This window comes from Macaca nemestrina, chromosome 4, assembly GCF_043159975.1.
Source record: "Macaca nemestrina isolate mMacNem1 chromosome 4, mMacNem.hap1, whole genome shotgun sequence".
In the NCBI taxonomy this organism is placed as follows: Eukaryota; Metazoa; Chordata; class Mammalia; order Primates; family Cercopithecidae; genus Macaca; species Macaca nemestrina.
The window spans coordinates 7,267,393-7,283,536 of record NC_092128.1 but is presented as its reverse complement, the minus strand read 5'-3'; the positions used below and the strand labels follow the sequence as shown (position 1 = coordinate 7,283,536).

At 40.6% G+C, this 16,144-nt stretch overlaps 1 protein-coding gene across 6 annotated transcripts in view; it reads left to right on the top strand.

The window, feature by feature from the left end:
• Positions 1 to 16,144, top strand: part of LOC105474931 (polypeptide N-acetylgalactosaminyltransferase 11) — an 81,243-nt gene that overhangs the window by 52,216 nt on the left and 12,883 nt on the right. For 4 of the 6 annotated variants that reach the window (XM_011729872.2, XM_011729873.3, XM_011729874.3 and 1 more), the window contains 5 exons: positions 1,103 to 1,435; positions 8,033 to 8,156; positions 10,384 to 10,550; positions 12,510 to 12,635; positions 15,361 to 15,610. In XM_011729872.2, the coding sequence (XP_011728174.2) occupies positions 1,141 to 1,435; positions 8,033 to 8,156; positions 10,384 to 10,550; positions 12,510 to 12,635; positions 15,361 to 15,610 (962 nt within the window). In that variant the 5' untranslated portion in view covers positions 1,103 to 1,140. Of the gene's footprint in view, positions 1 to 906; positions 922 to 962; positions 1,436 to 8,032; positions 8,157 to 10,383; positions 10,551 to 12,509; positions 12,636 to 15,360; positions 15,611 to 16,144 lie in introns of those variants that run through there. The other 2 variants (XM_071094218.1, XM_024790664.2) reach the window with 2 other exon arrangements.

Below are 16,144 nucleotides of genomic sequence, written 5' to 3'. Positions count from 1 at the left end.
ACCCCATCTCTACTAAAAATACAAAAATCAGCCAGGCATGGTGGCGCACACTTGTAATCCCAGCTACTTGGGAGGGTGAGGCAGGAGAATTGCTTGAACTCGGGAGGCAGAGGTTGCAGTGAACCAAGGTCCCGCCACTTTACTCCAGCCTGGGTGACAGAGTGAGACTCTATCTTTAAAAAAAAAAAAAAAAAAACTAAGGAAAAATTGCTGTTCGGTGCCACATTTAGTTCTTCTTGCCTTGTTTTATAGGTGAGGGAACATAATTACTTGAACTCTTTATTTGAAAATAACTTAGATCTAGAGTGGACACTAGGGCAGGCATAACCTTGATTGGAAAGTAGAACTTTTTTTTTTAAGTTGCTTATATTTATTTTTATTGTTTTGAGACAGAGTCTTGCTTTATTGTGGTGTAATCTTGGCTCACCACAACCTCCGCCTCCCAGGTTCAAGAGATTCTCCAGCCTCAGCCACCCAAGTAGCTGGGATTACAGGCACCTGCCACCACCCCCAGCTAATTTTTATATTTTTAGTAGATACAGGTTGGCCAGGCTAGTCTGGAACTTCTGACCCCAAATGATCCGCCTACCTCAGCCTCCCAAAGTGCTGGGATTACAACCGTGAGCCACTGTGCCTGGCCAGAGTTGCTTAGAGTTGCTTATTTATAATAATAGATTTTAAGATCCTTGGATTACAAAAAGAATCTTGCAGTTGTATAGTTGGAAGGGACTTTAGTTGTCCTGTTATGATACATGTGGTACTTGTTATTTTCCTTGTGAAAAGTTATAACCTGATGAGAAAAATTACCCAAGTGAAAGCAGTCCAGAACAAAGGTGAAGAAGTATCCATTAACATGGGCAAATGAATAAATCAGCTATTTCACTGCCATTGGTTCTCTGAGCATTAACCCACGGGCCTGAGGTTTTCATTGTTGAACCCTTTTTAAAAACTCAGTACTATCCATATATCTTCTTGTATTTCAATCTGCGTTAACTATATGCATAGTGGTCCTCCTTGTTGGTTTGGAAAACATTGATTCTGTATTTGGTGGATGATTTAAAAGTGTGCTAAAGTGTCTAACATATTTATTCTTCTTTTTTAGGAAATTGAAAATGGCCCTTCAGCTATGCTAGGTCTATAATGGGAAGTGTCACAGTTCGGTATTTCTGTTATGGGTGCCTTTTTACATCTGCGACCTGGACAGTTTTGCTTTTTGTTTATTTTAACTTCAGTGAAGTGACTCAGCCACTTAAGAATGTGCCCATCAAGGGGTCTGGGCCCCGCGGACCATCTCCAAAAAAATTCTATCCTCGTTTCACTCGAGGCCCAAGTCGACTACTCGAGCCACAGTTCAAAGCAAACAAAATCGATGATGTGATAGACAGTCATGTTGAAGATCCAGAGGAAGGCCACTTGAAATTCTCTTCTGAATTAGGTAAGTATATGATGTTTACCAGCAGCCATATCAATGTATTTAATCAATGGAAGTTTGATTAATTAGATTAATTAGGAGATTAGAAATGCTGCATCATTTTTTCCCACACTGATTTATTTTGTTTGTGAACTAGCTGAAGTTCTGTGGTTTCTGCGAGGGGTGTCAGTGGGGATTTATATTCTAATTTATCCAGTTCTGACTTCAGTGTTTTATGAGAAAATAAACAAGGTCCAGTGAAGAAAAACAAAAAAAGAAAAGAAAAATTAAAAGGCTAGAAAGAAAATGGAACCTATGGGAGAAGGGGTTTGTTTTTTGTTTGTTTTTTTAAGAGATGGGGTCTCACCATATTGCCCAGGCTGTCCTCGAATTCTTGGGCTCAACTGTCCTCCCACCTCAACCTTGAGAGTAGCTGGGACTACAGGCACGTACCAGTGTGCCCGGCTCGGGAAGAAGGTTTTAATTGCTAGGAGTGTTAATAAGGGAAAGAAATGGTTGAAAGTTTCCTTGACTGTGTTTAACTTATTTTTAAGGGTACATTTAATTAATACAGAACATAAAGTACTGAGTTTAAAAATAAGCTGGGGTTATTTACATCTAATATGATTTTCACTTAAGAGTTACTAAGGTGCTAGAAAAAAATATATGTATATATAATATAGTTTATTAAATCTTAGTATAAAATAGAAAGCTCTTTTTCCTCTTAAAAAATTATATTCTCTTCAACTTGGATGCAAGACTCTATTGTCTATGCCTTTGAATACTGCAATTTTAGAGTGTTGATTTTGACAAATTTTAAGAGATAAATGAGCAATATTTGTTATCATTAAAACTTAAAGAACTTGGATCTTGTCACAAGAACATCAAATAATAGGTAATTTAAGAGTAAAATAAAATACATTTTTGAGAGATTGAGAGAACCTTAGAATGTGAAAGAAATGTTAAAATAGTTTTTACTTCGTCATAGTTTCAAAGAAATAAGATCAGTTCTTAGGACTTAATGATTTTCTAATAAAGGAAGTCAAAAGTATGTAAAATTTTGTGAGGAAACAAGCTAATATCTACTTCAGTTTTCATTTAAAATATTTTTAAATAGAGATGTCTCACCAACTTCAATTTTCATAAAGTACAATTTTCATAAATCTTTTTCAAATAGCCAGTGGACTTTTTTTTTTTTTTTTTTTTTTTTTTTTTGAGACAGAGTCTCACTCTGTCGCCCAGGCTGGAGTGCAGTGGCCGGATCTCAGCTCACTGCAAGCTCCGCCTCCCGGGTTCACGCCATTCTCCTGCCTCAGCCTCCCGAGTAGCTGGGACTACAGGCTCCCGCCACCTCGCCCGGCTAGTTTTTTTTTGTATTTTTTTTTAGTAGAGACGGGGTTTCACCGTGTTAGCCAGGATGGTCTTGATCTTGTGACCTCGTGATCCGCCCGTCTCGGCCTCCCAAAGTGCTGGGATTACAGGCTTGAGCCACCGCGCCCGGCCGCCAGTGGACATTTTTAAAGCATTAATGGGAAAATATCTAGCTCTTTTATTTATTTATAGTTACATTGGTAAAGTTTTTATCAAGAAGTAATACTGGGTTTACCATTTTGAATAGACTCTGTATTTGCTTTTGAAAGTAGTAGTCAGAGAATTGTAGATATTTGAATAACAAACTCCAGCTGCCTAACTGAAAAACTAAATTCCTTATAGACTATCCTAAAGAATCCACCAAAAAAACCTATTAGAGGTAATAAATGAATTTGGCAGTTGCAGGTACTAGATCAACAGGCAAAAACCAGTTGCATTTCTATACTGTAGCAATGAGTGGCCTGAAAATGCAGTTAAGAGATCAATTTTATTTACAATAGCATCAACAGTAATGAAACACTTAGGAATAAATTTAGCCAAGGAGCTGCAAGATTTGTATGCTGAAAGCTGTAAAACATTGCTGAAAGTAATCAAAGAAAACCTACATAAGTGGAAAGATATTCCAGGTTCACAGAATGGAATGCTAAATACTATTAAGTTGTAGATATCACCCAAAGCAATATATAGATTCAGTGCAATCCCTATTAAAATGTCAGTGGTCTTTGTTGTAAAGAGGGGAAAAGGTTATCCTGAAATTAATATGGAATTACAAGAGGCTCTGAATAGCCAAAACAGTCTGGAAAAATAACAAAAGTTGTAAGACTCAGACTTTCCAATTTTAAAAATAAATTGGACTACATCAAAGATAAAAAACTTCTGTACATCAAATAACACATCAAGAATGTGAAAAAAGGGCTGGGCGCAGTGGCTCATGCCTGTAATCCCAGCACTTTGGGAGGTTGAGGTGGGTGGATCACCTGAGGTCAGGAGTTTGCGACCAGCCTGACCAACATGGTGAAACCCTACCTCTGTAAAATACAGAATCAGCTGGGCGTGGTGGCAGGCGCCTGTAATACCAGCTACTCGGAAGGCTGAGGCAAGAGAATCGCTTGAACCCAGGAGGTGGAGGTTGCAGTGAGTCAAGATCGTGCCATTGTACCCTAGCCTGGGCGACAGAGCAAGACTCTGTCTCAGGGGGAAAAAAAAAAAGTGAAAAAAGACAACCCACAGAATGGGAAAAAATATTTGTAAATCATATTTCTAATAAGGGTTCATTATCTAGAATATATAAAGAATGCTTGTTTGTAATTTTATTTCATTTTGAGACAGGGTCTCGCTCTGTCACCTGTGCTGGAGGGCAGTGGCGCAGTCACGGCTCAATGCAGCCTCAACCTCCTTGGCTCAAGTGATCCTCCTGCCTCAGCCTCTCGAGTAGCTGGGGCTACAGAGGTGTTCCACTGTGCCCAGCTAATATTTGCATATTTTGCAGAGACAGGGTTTCACCATGTTGCCCAAGCTGGTCTCGAACTCCTGGGCTCAAGCCATTCGCCGGCCTCGGCCTCCCAAGGTGCTGAGACTATAGGCATGAACCACTGTGCCTGGTCTAAACAATTCTTAAAACTCAATTATAAAAAGACAAATGGCTCAATTTTAAAATGGGCAAAGGATCTGATAGACATTTCTCCAAAGAAGGTATACAAATGGCCAAGCAGCAGATGAAAAGATGCTTAATATAATTAGTGATTACAGAAATGAAAATAAAAACAACGAGATAACCATCTCACACCCACTGGGAGGGCTATAATAATAAATTTAAAAAGGAGAGTAACAGGCAACAGTGAGGATGTGGAGAAACTGGAGCCCTCACACGTTGCTGGTGGGAATGGAAAATAGTATAGCCACTGTAGACAGTTTGGCAGTTCCTCCACAAGTTAAACGTAGAATTTTCATATGACCCAGCAGTACCACTCCAGGGTTTGTACTTGAAAGAATTACCAACAGGTGCTCAAAAACTTGTATTCAATGTTCATAGCAGTACTATTCTCAGTAGACAGAAGGTGACAACATGTTATCCAAATATCCATCAACTGATGAAGGGATAAACTAAGTGTGGTCTATCTGTACCATGGAATATTATTCAGACAGAGAAAGGAATGACGTTGTGATACATACTACAACATGCATGAACCTTGAAAACATTATGCTAGTGAAAGAAGCCAGACACAAAAGGTCACATGTTGTAGGGTTCCCTTTATGTGAAATGTCTAGAATAGGCAGGTCCATGGAGACAGAGGGCAAATTAGTGGCTGCCAGAGACTGGGGAACAGGAAGAATGGGAATAACTGTTTTAATGCATATAGGGTTTTCTTCTTTGTTGCTGAAAATATTCTGCAGCTAGATAATCGTGCTGGTTGTACAGCATTGAGAATGTACTAAATGTCTCTAATGGTACGTTTTATGTTATGTGCATAATTATCACAGTTAAATGAAAAATCCAAAATTTCTTACATAAAATAAATTTAATATAGAAGGAATTAGTATAAATAATATAGCAGTAGTTAAAAGTATGCAGATTTCTGAGTAGAGAATTATTGGACAAGCAGGGAAAGGAACCTATGAAAAGGTACATTTGAGAAAGATTATTGGCCAGGCGTGGTGGCTCACACCTGTTATCCCGGCACTTTGGGAGGCTGAGGCTGGTAGATTGCTTGAGCTCAGAAGTTTCAGACCAGCCTAGGTGGTATCTACCGAAAGTTTAAAATTTAGCTGAGTGTAGGGGCACATGGCTGTAGTCCCAGCTACTTATGAGGATTGTTTGGGGCCAGGAGGCAGAGGCTGCAGTGAGCTGGAGGCAGATTGCACCACTGCACTCCAACCTGGGGGACAGAGCAAGACCCTGTCTCAAAAAAAAAAAAGAAAAAAAAAGAAAATCAACCATAAATTTAAAATTAAAAACATTTTCTCATTTAATCTGAAATTAATTATAAAATTAATCGAAAAGGGTCCTCTGGAATGTTAATTGAAGTTTGGCTACGATTTTATTTGAGCAGGGGAGTAAGAAAAGTAAGCTAAAACAATCTTTTCGTATGGCATCTTTTCATCAAGAGACCTATAATAGAACATGATCCTTTGAGTATTTAGCATGAGGTCACCCTCTGATACTTGTAGAATTAAGGAGTATTTATTGAGACTCTTCTTTGTGCAAGGCTCTGCTCTGGGTGCTAGGTATCAAGCAATTTTAATTTTATTTATTTTATATTTTGGTCATCACCAAAGTGTCTTCTCTTCTGGAGTTTCCTTGTATAAAATGCTAGTGGAGGTTTGTTGTTTTGTGTTTAAAAAGGATGAACTGCAGTTGAAACAGTTTCAGAGAGAAGGCATATTAAGATATAATGTTTCTCAAAGTGGATTTAGGGACATTAGTTAGGTTCAAATAAATTGGGGAAACACTGCATTCTATTTTGTTTTGAGACAAAGTTTTGCTTTTGTCACCCAAGTTGGAGGCATGATCTTGGCTTCCTGTGGTCTCCCTCTCCTAGGTTCAAGCGATTCTCCTGCCTCAGCCTCCCAAGTAGCTGGGTTACAAGCGTGTGCCACCATGCCTGGCTAATTTTTGTATATTTAGTAGAGAAGGGGTTTCACCATGTTGGTCAGGCTGATGTTGAACTGCTGACTTGCCACAATCCACCCACCTCGGCCTCTCAAGGTTCTGGGATTACAGGCATGAGCCGCCATGCCTGGCCGGAAACACTGCATTCTATCTCTCATCCCTTTACACCTGGATAAAACATGCACTGTATTAAAGGAACAGAGTTCTACTATTTTAAAACAATGGGCTTTTATTTATTTATTTCGAGACAAAGCCTTGCTCTGTTACCCAGGCTAGAGTGCAGTGGTACAATCTTGGCTCACTGCAACCTCTGCCTCCTGGGTTTAAGAGATTCTCCTGCCTCAGCCTCCCAAGTAGCTGGGACTATGGGAATGCACCACTACTCCTGGCTAGTTTTTGTTTTTGTTTTTGTTTTTTTGTATTTTTAGTAGAGATGGGGTTTCGCCATGTTGGCCAGACTGGTCTTGAACTCCTGACCTCAAGCAATCTGCCCGCCTTGACTTCCCATAGTGCTGGGATTACAGGCATAAGCAACCACACCCTGCCTGATATCACAGTGACTTTGATTAGGCCTGTGGAGGAATTCCCTAACAGTTAAACCAGAAACTGTGAAGGTTTTTTTTGTTTTGTTTTGTTTTGTTTTATTTAAAAGACAGGATCTCACTCTGTCACCCAGGCTGGAGTGCAGTGGCACAACTGTGGCTCACTGCAGCCTTGATGTCCTGGGCTCAAGCAATCTTCCTGCCTCAGCCTCCTGAGTAGCCAAGTCATGGAAACTACAGGTGTGAGCCACCATGCCTGGCTAATTTTTTTTTTGTAGTAGAGACAAGGTCTTGCTGTGTTGCCTAGGCTGGGCTCAAGTAATCCTCTTGCCTTGGCCTCCCAAAGTGCTGGGATCATAGGCATGAGCCATTGTGTCTGACCTGGGAAACTCTTTTTATAGAAAACCTTATCAATTGCCTTTTTCTGCAGAGAGACTCCTGTAAAAACTTGGATGTAACTGAGGCCTGTTGAGGGCCATTGGGGTTCTAAAATCTATTGCTTTAATGGAAAATTATAAAAAATTTTTTCCTGGTTGCTGGTAAATTTTTCTCTTGAATATAATAAACTATTAAGATTATGGCTTGTGGCCGGGCGTGATGTCTCACGCCTATCATCCCAGCACTTTGGGAGGCCGAGGCGGGTAGATCACGAGGTCAGGAGATCCAGACCTTCCTGGCCAACATGGTGAAACCCTGTCTCTACTAAAAATACAAAAATTTAGCAGGGCGTGGTGGCATGTGCCTGTAGTCCCAGCTACTTGGGAGGCTGAGGCAGGAGAATCGCTTGAACCAGAGAGTTGGAGGTTGCAGTGAGCCGAGATTGTGCCACTGCGCTCCAGCCTGATGACAGAGGGAGACTCCGTCTCAAAAAAAAAAAAAAATATATGGCTTGTGAGCAGATGGTGTTTATAGTTAAGACACACTTGCTTTGACCTAGACTGACAAGAATTTGACTTCAACCTGGAGACAACCTAAGTTTGAGAAAAGAGATATTAGATTATAATAGGATAAAGTCAGCATTTTCTGAAGATCATAATATCATAAACAGTAACTGGTGATACTTTCTAGATTTAATTCACTCACTTCACTCTTTTGCAGGTATGATTTTTAATGAACGCGATCAGGAGTTGAGAGACTTGGGCTATCAGAAACATGCTTTTAATATGCTTATCAGTAACCGCTTGGGCTACCACAGAGATGTGCCAGACACAAGGAATGCAGCGTATGTGCCTTATCGGATTTGCAAATACATTTTAACAGCACGATGTTTTTAGTGTCAGTGTAAGAGGTCACGAGGATGGTGTTCCTATTTCCCAGTGTAGCCCTTTATTCAGCATACTAGGAAACTTGAGACAGATTTTCACTTGTGTTACATGTGAAGCCACATGGTCTGAGATGTACCAGCAGAGTCCTAGAGCTTGCTGTGTCTCCTTTAACATTTCAGATCACCTGGGGAAGGAGAGTAGGGTGCTAATTAAATAACCTGAGTATAAGTTTGTTCTAAGGTGCTAATTAAATAACCTGAGTATAAGTTTGTTCTAAATGTTTATTGATTGGCTTCGTGGCAAATAGGAATTAAAATCAGTGAAGAATTTTACTCCTCATTTCACTTTTCTGTGTCATTATTTTTGTTCCATCAAAGGCTTTTCATGCATGTGGTCAGTCATTCGACAGACAGACATTTGTTGAGCACCTTCTATTTGCTACATGGCTTCTTGAGCCCTGGAAGAAACAAACAAATGTAGTAGTTTCTGAGTTCTCAGGGCTCGGAGTCTAGCAGGGGAAGCAAATAAGTCAACAAGTCCTGGCGGTAGCACATGAGTAAGGGCTGTGATAGGGTTTGGGGAAATGGGGGCATAGTACTGGAGTGGTCCCTGCAGAGAGGTGACAAGGCTGGAGGGAGGCAGGGCTCAGATGCTGGAGGGTTGTGTGTGTCCTGGGAAATAATTCAGGGTTCTGGATTGTGTTCTCTAAGTTCATGGCTTTTTTTTTTTTTTTTTTTTTTTGAGATGGAGTCTCACTCTGTTGCTTAGGCTGGAGTGTGGTGGCGTGATCTTGGCTTACTGCAACCTCCACCTCCCAGGTTCAAGTCATTCTCCTGCCTCAGCCTCCTGAGTAGCTAGGACTACAGGCGCACACCACCACGCCTGATTAATTTTTGTAGTTTTAGTAGAGAGGGTTTCACCATGTTGGCCAGGCTCGTCTCGAACTCCTGTCCTCATGATCCGCCCACCTCGGCCTCCCAAAGTGCTAGGATTACAGGCGTGAGCCATTGAGTCTGGCCAGTTCATGGCTTTTTGATGTTGCTTAAAGCTCCTTCCCCTTTTTTTCCAAATAGTTGCTTAGAATGATTTGTTACATGGAAGCTCTTCTGTTATCTTGTTATATCATAATTTATTCAAATCTTTTTTATTATTGGGCAAAAAAATAAAATTTCAAATATAAAGTTTTATATTTGTTTCCTTTTGAAACCTCATTGAGGAGAAGCTGGGCATCAGCTTATTATGAGTGCTGCACGAAACACTTGGCGTGATTTTGGTAAAAAGAACTTATATTTTTATGTAACCTCTCTTCCAAAAAAGAAAAAAACCCCTGAAGTTTAAAAAATGTTTATCCGGCCGGATGCGGTGGCTCATGCCTGTCATCCCAGCACTTTGGGAGGGTGAGGTAGGTGGATCACGAGGTCAGGAGATTGAGACCATCCTGGCCAACGTGGTGAAACTCTGTCTCTACTAAAAATACAAAAATTAGCCAGGCATGGTGGTGCATGCCTGTAATCCCAGCTACTCAGCAGGCTGAGGCAGGAGAATCACTTGAACCCGGGAGTCAGAGGTTGCAGTGAGTTGAGATTGCGCCACAGCACTCCAACCTAGCGACAGAGCAAAACGCCATCTCAAAAAAAGAAAGTTTATCCAGAAGTAAACAAGATAGCAGGTATAGGAGGGAGACATTATTAAGAAAATGTAAACTCTTGAAGAAGAAACTGTACTGTTTTTGTAAATGCTTTTAAAAAAAAATTGTTGTTCCCATAATGTTAGAAAGAGGCTGAACAGGCTGGGCATGGTGGTTCACTCCTGTAATCCCAGCACTTTGGGAGGCTGAGGCGGGCAGATCAGCTGAGGTAGGGAGTTTGAGACCAGCTTGACCAACATGGAGAAACTCTGTCTACTAAAAATACAAAATTAGCCGGGCGTGGTGGGGCATGCCTGTAATCCCAGCTACTCGGGAGGCTGAGGCAGGAGAATTGCTTGAACCTGGGAGGTGGAGGTCACGATGAGCCGAGATAGCGCCCATTGCACTACAGCCTGGGCAACAAGAGGGAGACTCTGTCTCAAAAAAAAAAAAAGGGAAGAGGGTGAATAAGGGGACAGTAAATCTGTAGGTGAATAATAATCTAAACCACTTGCACCTTTTAAAATGTCAGAATTTCTTCATCTTTATCTTTACAGATGTAAAGAAAAGTTCTACCCACCTGACCTGCCAGCTGCTAGTGTTGTTATCTGTTTCTATAATGAAGCGTTTTCTGCCTTGCTTCGGACAGTGCACAGTGTCATAGACCGCACGCCAGCACACCTGCTTCATGAGATCATCCTTGTGGATGATGATAGTGACTTTGGTAAGGAATGCTGTAACTGGTAACAGTGGATGCAGGCTGTCAGTCAGTCACTACAGCACTGACAAACATTAACACAGCTGAGCTTTCCAGTACGTGGTAGGTAGGGATCCTACACATGCAGTCATAGCTGGGCTGACTACAAATAAGTTTGAAGAAATTCGTTATCTTTGTAACCTGCTTATAAACTATGCTAACCAAATTTGGCCCTTGAAATTTTCCCCGTGGCTTACTTTAAAAAACACACCTCTTTTTATTTGAAATAACTGTAGATTCACAGGAAGTTACAAAGACAGTCTGTGTACCCTTCACCCAGTTTCTCCATCATAAAATTCCCCTGTCAGAAGCAGGAATCCACATTGGTACAGTGTGTGTGAGGTCCAGGGTTTTTCTGTCAACAGGTGGACCCACAACCCTCACTGCAGTGATACAGAACTGTTTCCTCACCTGGAGGGCCCTCATGTTGCCTCTTTCTAGTCGCACCTACTGCTTTCCTCTACTCTTCCCCAGTCCCTGAAACTACGACTCTATGATTTTGTTTCCATCTCTGCTTTTGTTATTTCAAGAATGTCATATAAATGGAATCACACAATATGTGACCTTTTGAGATGGACTTTTTTCAGTTGGCATGATGCCTTGGCTTATGCCTCTCTATTAAGTCTCTTACACTGATTGTCCCCAGATAAAAGTGGATTGCATTCTGATAGCTCCTCAACCAACTCTGAATGCCAGTATTTTATGATTCACTACATACTCTATATTCTATACGCCTTTCTTTAATTCGACATAGACTCTTGCTAAGAGTGGCTTTGTGTACCCAAACAGGATAGAAGGCTTTTTATTATACTGCTCATTCAGCTCTCAGTGACCTTACAAGAAAGGCCGGAAGCCCATTTTATAGAGGGAGAAATATAAAAATTAAGTAATTTGCCCAGGACCCCATAGCTGTTAAGTAGTAGAGTGGAAGTGAGACCTGTAGTCTGCATAGCTCCAAGCCTTCTGCTCTTTTCATGACAGCAGCCTGCAGAAACACAGTGGTACAGGTGTATGCCAGTGACTTTTTCACACACTCAGGCATTTCTTAAGTGCCACTTGTATCAACATCAGAGTTGGTATATCAGTATACTTAAATATAGACGGTAAAGAAATGGACAGAGACTCATGGGAGCAAAATTCTCAAACCTTGGCTAAAAACAAACAAACAGAAAACCTAACAAATAAATCTGGGTCTGGACCAAGTAGAAGATTGGTTAATACTGATTTCTAGAATTTATGGTGGTTGTTTTTTTTTTTTAAGTCAACTTGTATTTTGGTTTTCACTTTGTGGCTATTTTATCTAAAAGGAAAAATTCATAATTTGGGGTGGTTTGTATATTAACTATGGAAAGAATTATTATCTTACATGATCTTTCAAGTTATTATGAAATATACAGGTGAGTGACATAGAATTCCTTAAAAAATATTTAGCAACCTTGGAAGAAAGATGCTGAATTAATAAAACAACATATTCAATGTTCTTCTTGTTATTCTTGGTAGGGGCAGTAGAAGTTTCTTAAATATTTTGAAATGGACTAAGACTTAAATTCCTTTGTAATAAAAGGCATTTATATCTCATTTTCTTTGTTATCACTGTGATTTATATACAGTCAGCTGAAAATTTATGCACTCGAAATACTCATTCCAAACATTGTTTATGCAAAGTATTGTGCTTGATGCTATGGAGATACAAATAAGTCTATAACTAAAGTAAGTATTCCTCTTGGCTAATATTCCAGCTCTTACCCTTCATTTCTTTCCTTCCTTTTTCTTCCTACAGGATAAGCTACAATACTCATTTAAAATAATATTCTATATTTTGTTTTATTGATGTGAATTTTAGCAAGTACTAGATACAACTTTAGCTGTAAAGTGTCTTTATATATGTCTCATACAGCTTGAATAATTGTGGGACTCTATTTTCAGATGATTTGAAAGGAGAACTAGATGAATATGTCCAAAAATACCTCCCTGGAAAAATTAAAGTCATAAGAAATACAAAGCGTGAGGGATTGATTCGAGGAAGAATGATTGGCGCTGCCCATGCAACAGGTATCACTTGTTAGCTTTGCTCAACTGGTGTTGGAAGACAAGGGCTCGAGCCTCAGCACCTGTCCTGATTCTGCAAAGTCTATGAAAAGTGGTGTTTCAAATGGACATTGCCAGCAGGAGAGATGAGGCTGCTTCTGTTTGGGAAAGGCCTGTTCATAACTCCAGGCCTGCTTGCTACCCCAAAGCACGTAGTGGACGTAGTGCACGTAGTGGACGTAGTGCAGGTAGTGGACGTAGTGCAGGTAGTGGACGTAGCGCAGGGGGCTGAACTCTCAAATCCTCAGTGTCTGTTTTCATAGCGACGCTTTTTTGATAGTTATTGTCCCTCAAATAGATTTTATATCTTGTTCACTTATATAAGCAGAAAAGCCCGGACCAAAATGTAACTGAACTTTTATGTTTTTAAATACAAAATTTAAAAGTATGAACCCAAACTGTTGAACTATGCTTTTAATTCTTAGTGCAGAGTGCATCCCTCTGGAGCTACACATCATTACTTTAATTGGTAAATGGATGTAAGATTGACTTACATAACTATAAAAGGCATTTTCTTTAAAATTCCCTCTTAATTCTTCTGATTCCATCAAGGAGAAAGTCTCCATTGTTACTGGTATATCTTTAAAACCTTTCCATCATACACTGATCTCCCCCTTTAGAAAGAAATAACATCTCAATTTCAGTCTCTGTAGAAAATATATCTGGTTAGTCTTCAATTACATTATAGATTCTGTTGTATTTCGTTTTATGGTTACCTATGTGTAATTGGTCTCCCTGAGTTTCATTTATGATTATAATTTTTAAAAAATTTAAAATAAATTTAAAACAAATGAATCTGTTTAAAAATGTTAGGTGTATGATATTGCAGGTAGTGCATGGACATGGCAAAAAAATTTTGAAAGTCATTTGAGAATGACGGAACTTGGTGGGGACATTCCCTAGCAGTGACAGCATCTACTGCAGTCCTTCCTGTATTCCACGCTCTTCTAGATAACCTGCCACTAGGTTCGTGGTGGTCGGCACTGCTCACCGCCGCTCCCCCTGTGGAGCCACTGGTTGTGCTGGGCTGAACTAGGACTTCACTTTTAGAATCTGTCTTCTCTTCTTTCTCTGAAACCCACAGTGACCTGAAGCAATTAACAAAAAAGAGAAGCAGCTCCTCTACATCCCATCTGCAGTGGATGCAGACTGAATTCAAGGCTTGTGAGACTATTTTTTCTAGGTTTCTAGTCATGTAAAGATTTACTGAATTGACTGTGTGGAGTTATTCAAGGCAAAGCAATAGAGTGAAAATTGTGGGGTATTTTCAGTATTAAGCCACTCAAAACGTGGTTCCATTAGAATGCATGTTTACTGTGAATTGACTGTTTTTAGATAGCAATAGTTATTTAGGTTTTTTTCCCTTTATGATCTCTTCAGGTCCTCATTCAGATATAGTTTAGGATCTGTCAGAAGCAAGTCAGTTTGCGTGGAAGTCATTGTTTCAGGTTCACTGTGACCAGGTATAGTCTTCATTTAGTTAAATTGGTGTTAATTGGAAAAAGTAACACTTTTAGAATAAGAAAAGCTCTGAATCCATTTTCTCCTCTAAGCAATCATGATTGAATTGATCCCACCTCACCCCCACTGATGTGCATATGGGAGGTTCTGCCTTTCTGCATTCAGTGACAGGGGGGAGCTGCCTGCTGCCTACATCCCCACAGCTTCAGGCTGTTTACAGACACTGATCTGTGGGACTGATTCACGGGCATCATTGAAAACTGAGATACTGCTTTTATCACTAGTTGAAGTTGGATAAATAACATCTGGTGCTTTAAGTAGTTCATGTAAAATCTTGATACATTTCACGAGTGCACTTTTAGAAAAACAATAATGCGACCTGATGATGAGATTCTAAGTTTCTCAACTGCTCAGAACAACCATGGAGCTCTTAAATTTGAAATTATATGTTAAAAAAAAATCCTCAGTTCTGCTCACATTTATCGAAGGGAGCTTAAAGTGCAGGATAAAATGTTGATGATTTATATTTTGCTAGCTAGAAGAAAGGTGTATCCCATTGGCAGATGAGAGCCACTGAAGCGAAGAGGGTGGGGGGCAGTAGAAAGGAAAGGTGGGAGATGGAAGAAACAGAAATGAGCAAGAGGCGTCCCCGACAGCGCCCCCGGCTGCACCTCCCTCTGCGGGCGAACTGCTGTGTGGCAGCAGCCAGCCATGGTTACAGTGCATTTCCTCATCACCAGTGAGAAGGCAGCTGTGTTCTCTGTACTCTGTTTACTGAGGCAGAGAGATGTATTGTAAGTGTGTGCTAAATTTCGAAATATTTTGATTAAAATAATTGTAATAAAAATATCTACACAACTGGCCACTGTCGTGGCACCAAAACATCTTGAAATACTCAATATCTGGCCTTCCAGAGAGCTGACTTGTTCCTGTGAGACTGACTCCGTTTCCTGAAGAGTGAATTGCCTGTCCGTTTTCTCAAGAGGCGCGCCTGTGATTTGTATGGGTCCCTCAACTACAGCAGGACACTGCTCGCAGCATTACTGGCTGAGGGACGTCCTTGCTGACCATCAGCAGTGAAGTGTGGTGCAGCAGTTAAGCCGTCTGGGGCTGGCAGGGTGGCAGTTCGTGTTTCGTGCTGTGTCACCGCATCATCCCATTGGACGGGTGGCTGTGCCTAAATTGAGTGTTGCAACACTCTCCTGAGCCTCTGTTGTTTCCTCCCCAGGAGAAGTCCTTGTGTTCCTGGACAGCCACTGTGAAGTGAATATGATGTGGCTGCAGCCCTTGCTGGCCGCCATCCGTGAGGACCGGCATACTGTGGTGTGCCCAGTGATCGACATCATCAGCGCCGACACCCTGGCCTACAGCTCGTCCCCTGTCGTCCGCGGAGGGTTCAACTGGGGGCTGCACTTCAAATGGGATCTTGTCCCCCTTTCTGAGCTAGGAGAAGCGGAGGGAGCCACTGCACCAATAAAGTAAGATCGCCCCTTTGTTTGAAAAATTCCTACCAGTGGTTCCTTACAAGAGAAAAAAATGATATGAAAGATAATTCCTCCTTTGTAAGGAGCAGAAGTGTTGACTTAATTTGTACATTAAAAAATTCTTGAGTATGTATTGAATTGTATGCAGTCTGCCAAGTCCTAAGGAAAGATTGATGAGTAAGATACTATATGTCCCCTCAAGGACTTAGAGCCTTGTGAGAAAGGCAGACAGACCACGCCACCATTGCAGAGGAAGCCCTGGGAGGGCCCATGTGGTGTTTGCTCTTGGTATGTCAAACACCGTGGTGTATTTATTGTTCACTAACTTACCTTCAGTTGTTTGGTAACCTGAGTGATGCTGTGGAAAACATTAATGCGTAAGCCTTTGCTTCCATTAGGGTTTTGAAGTTGTATTCCTGCTAGTATAATTATTAAAGTCATAGTATAGGAATTATTTTATGTTCTCATCTGTGTTTCATCTTCTGTAATATAAATCTGCCCTTCTTTCTTATTTTTGTTTTCTTTAAA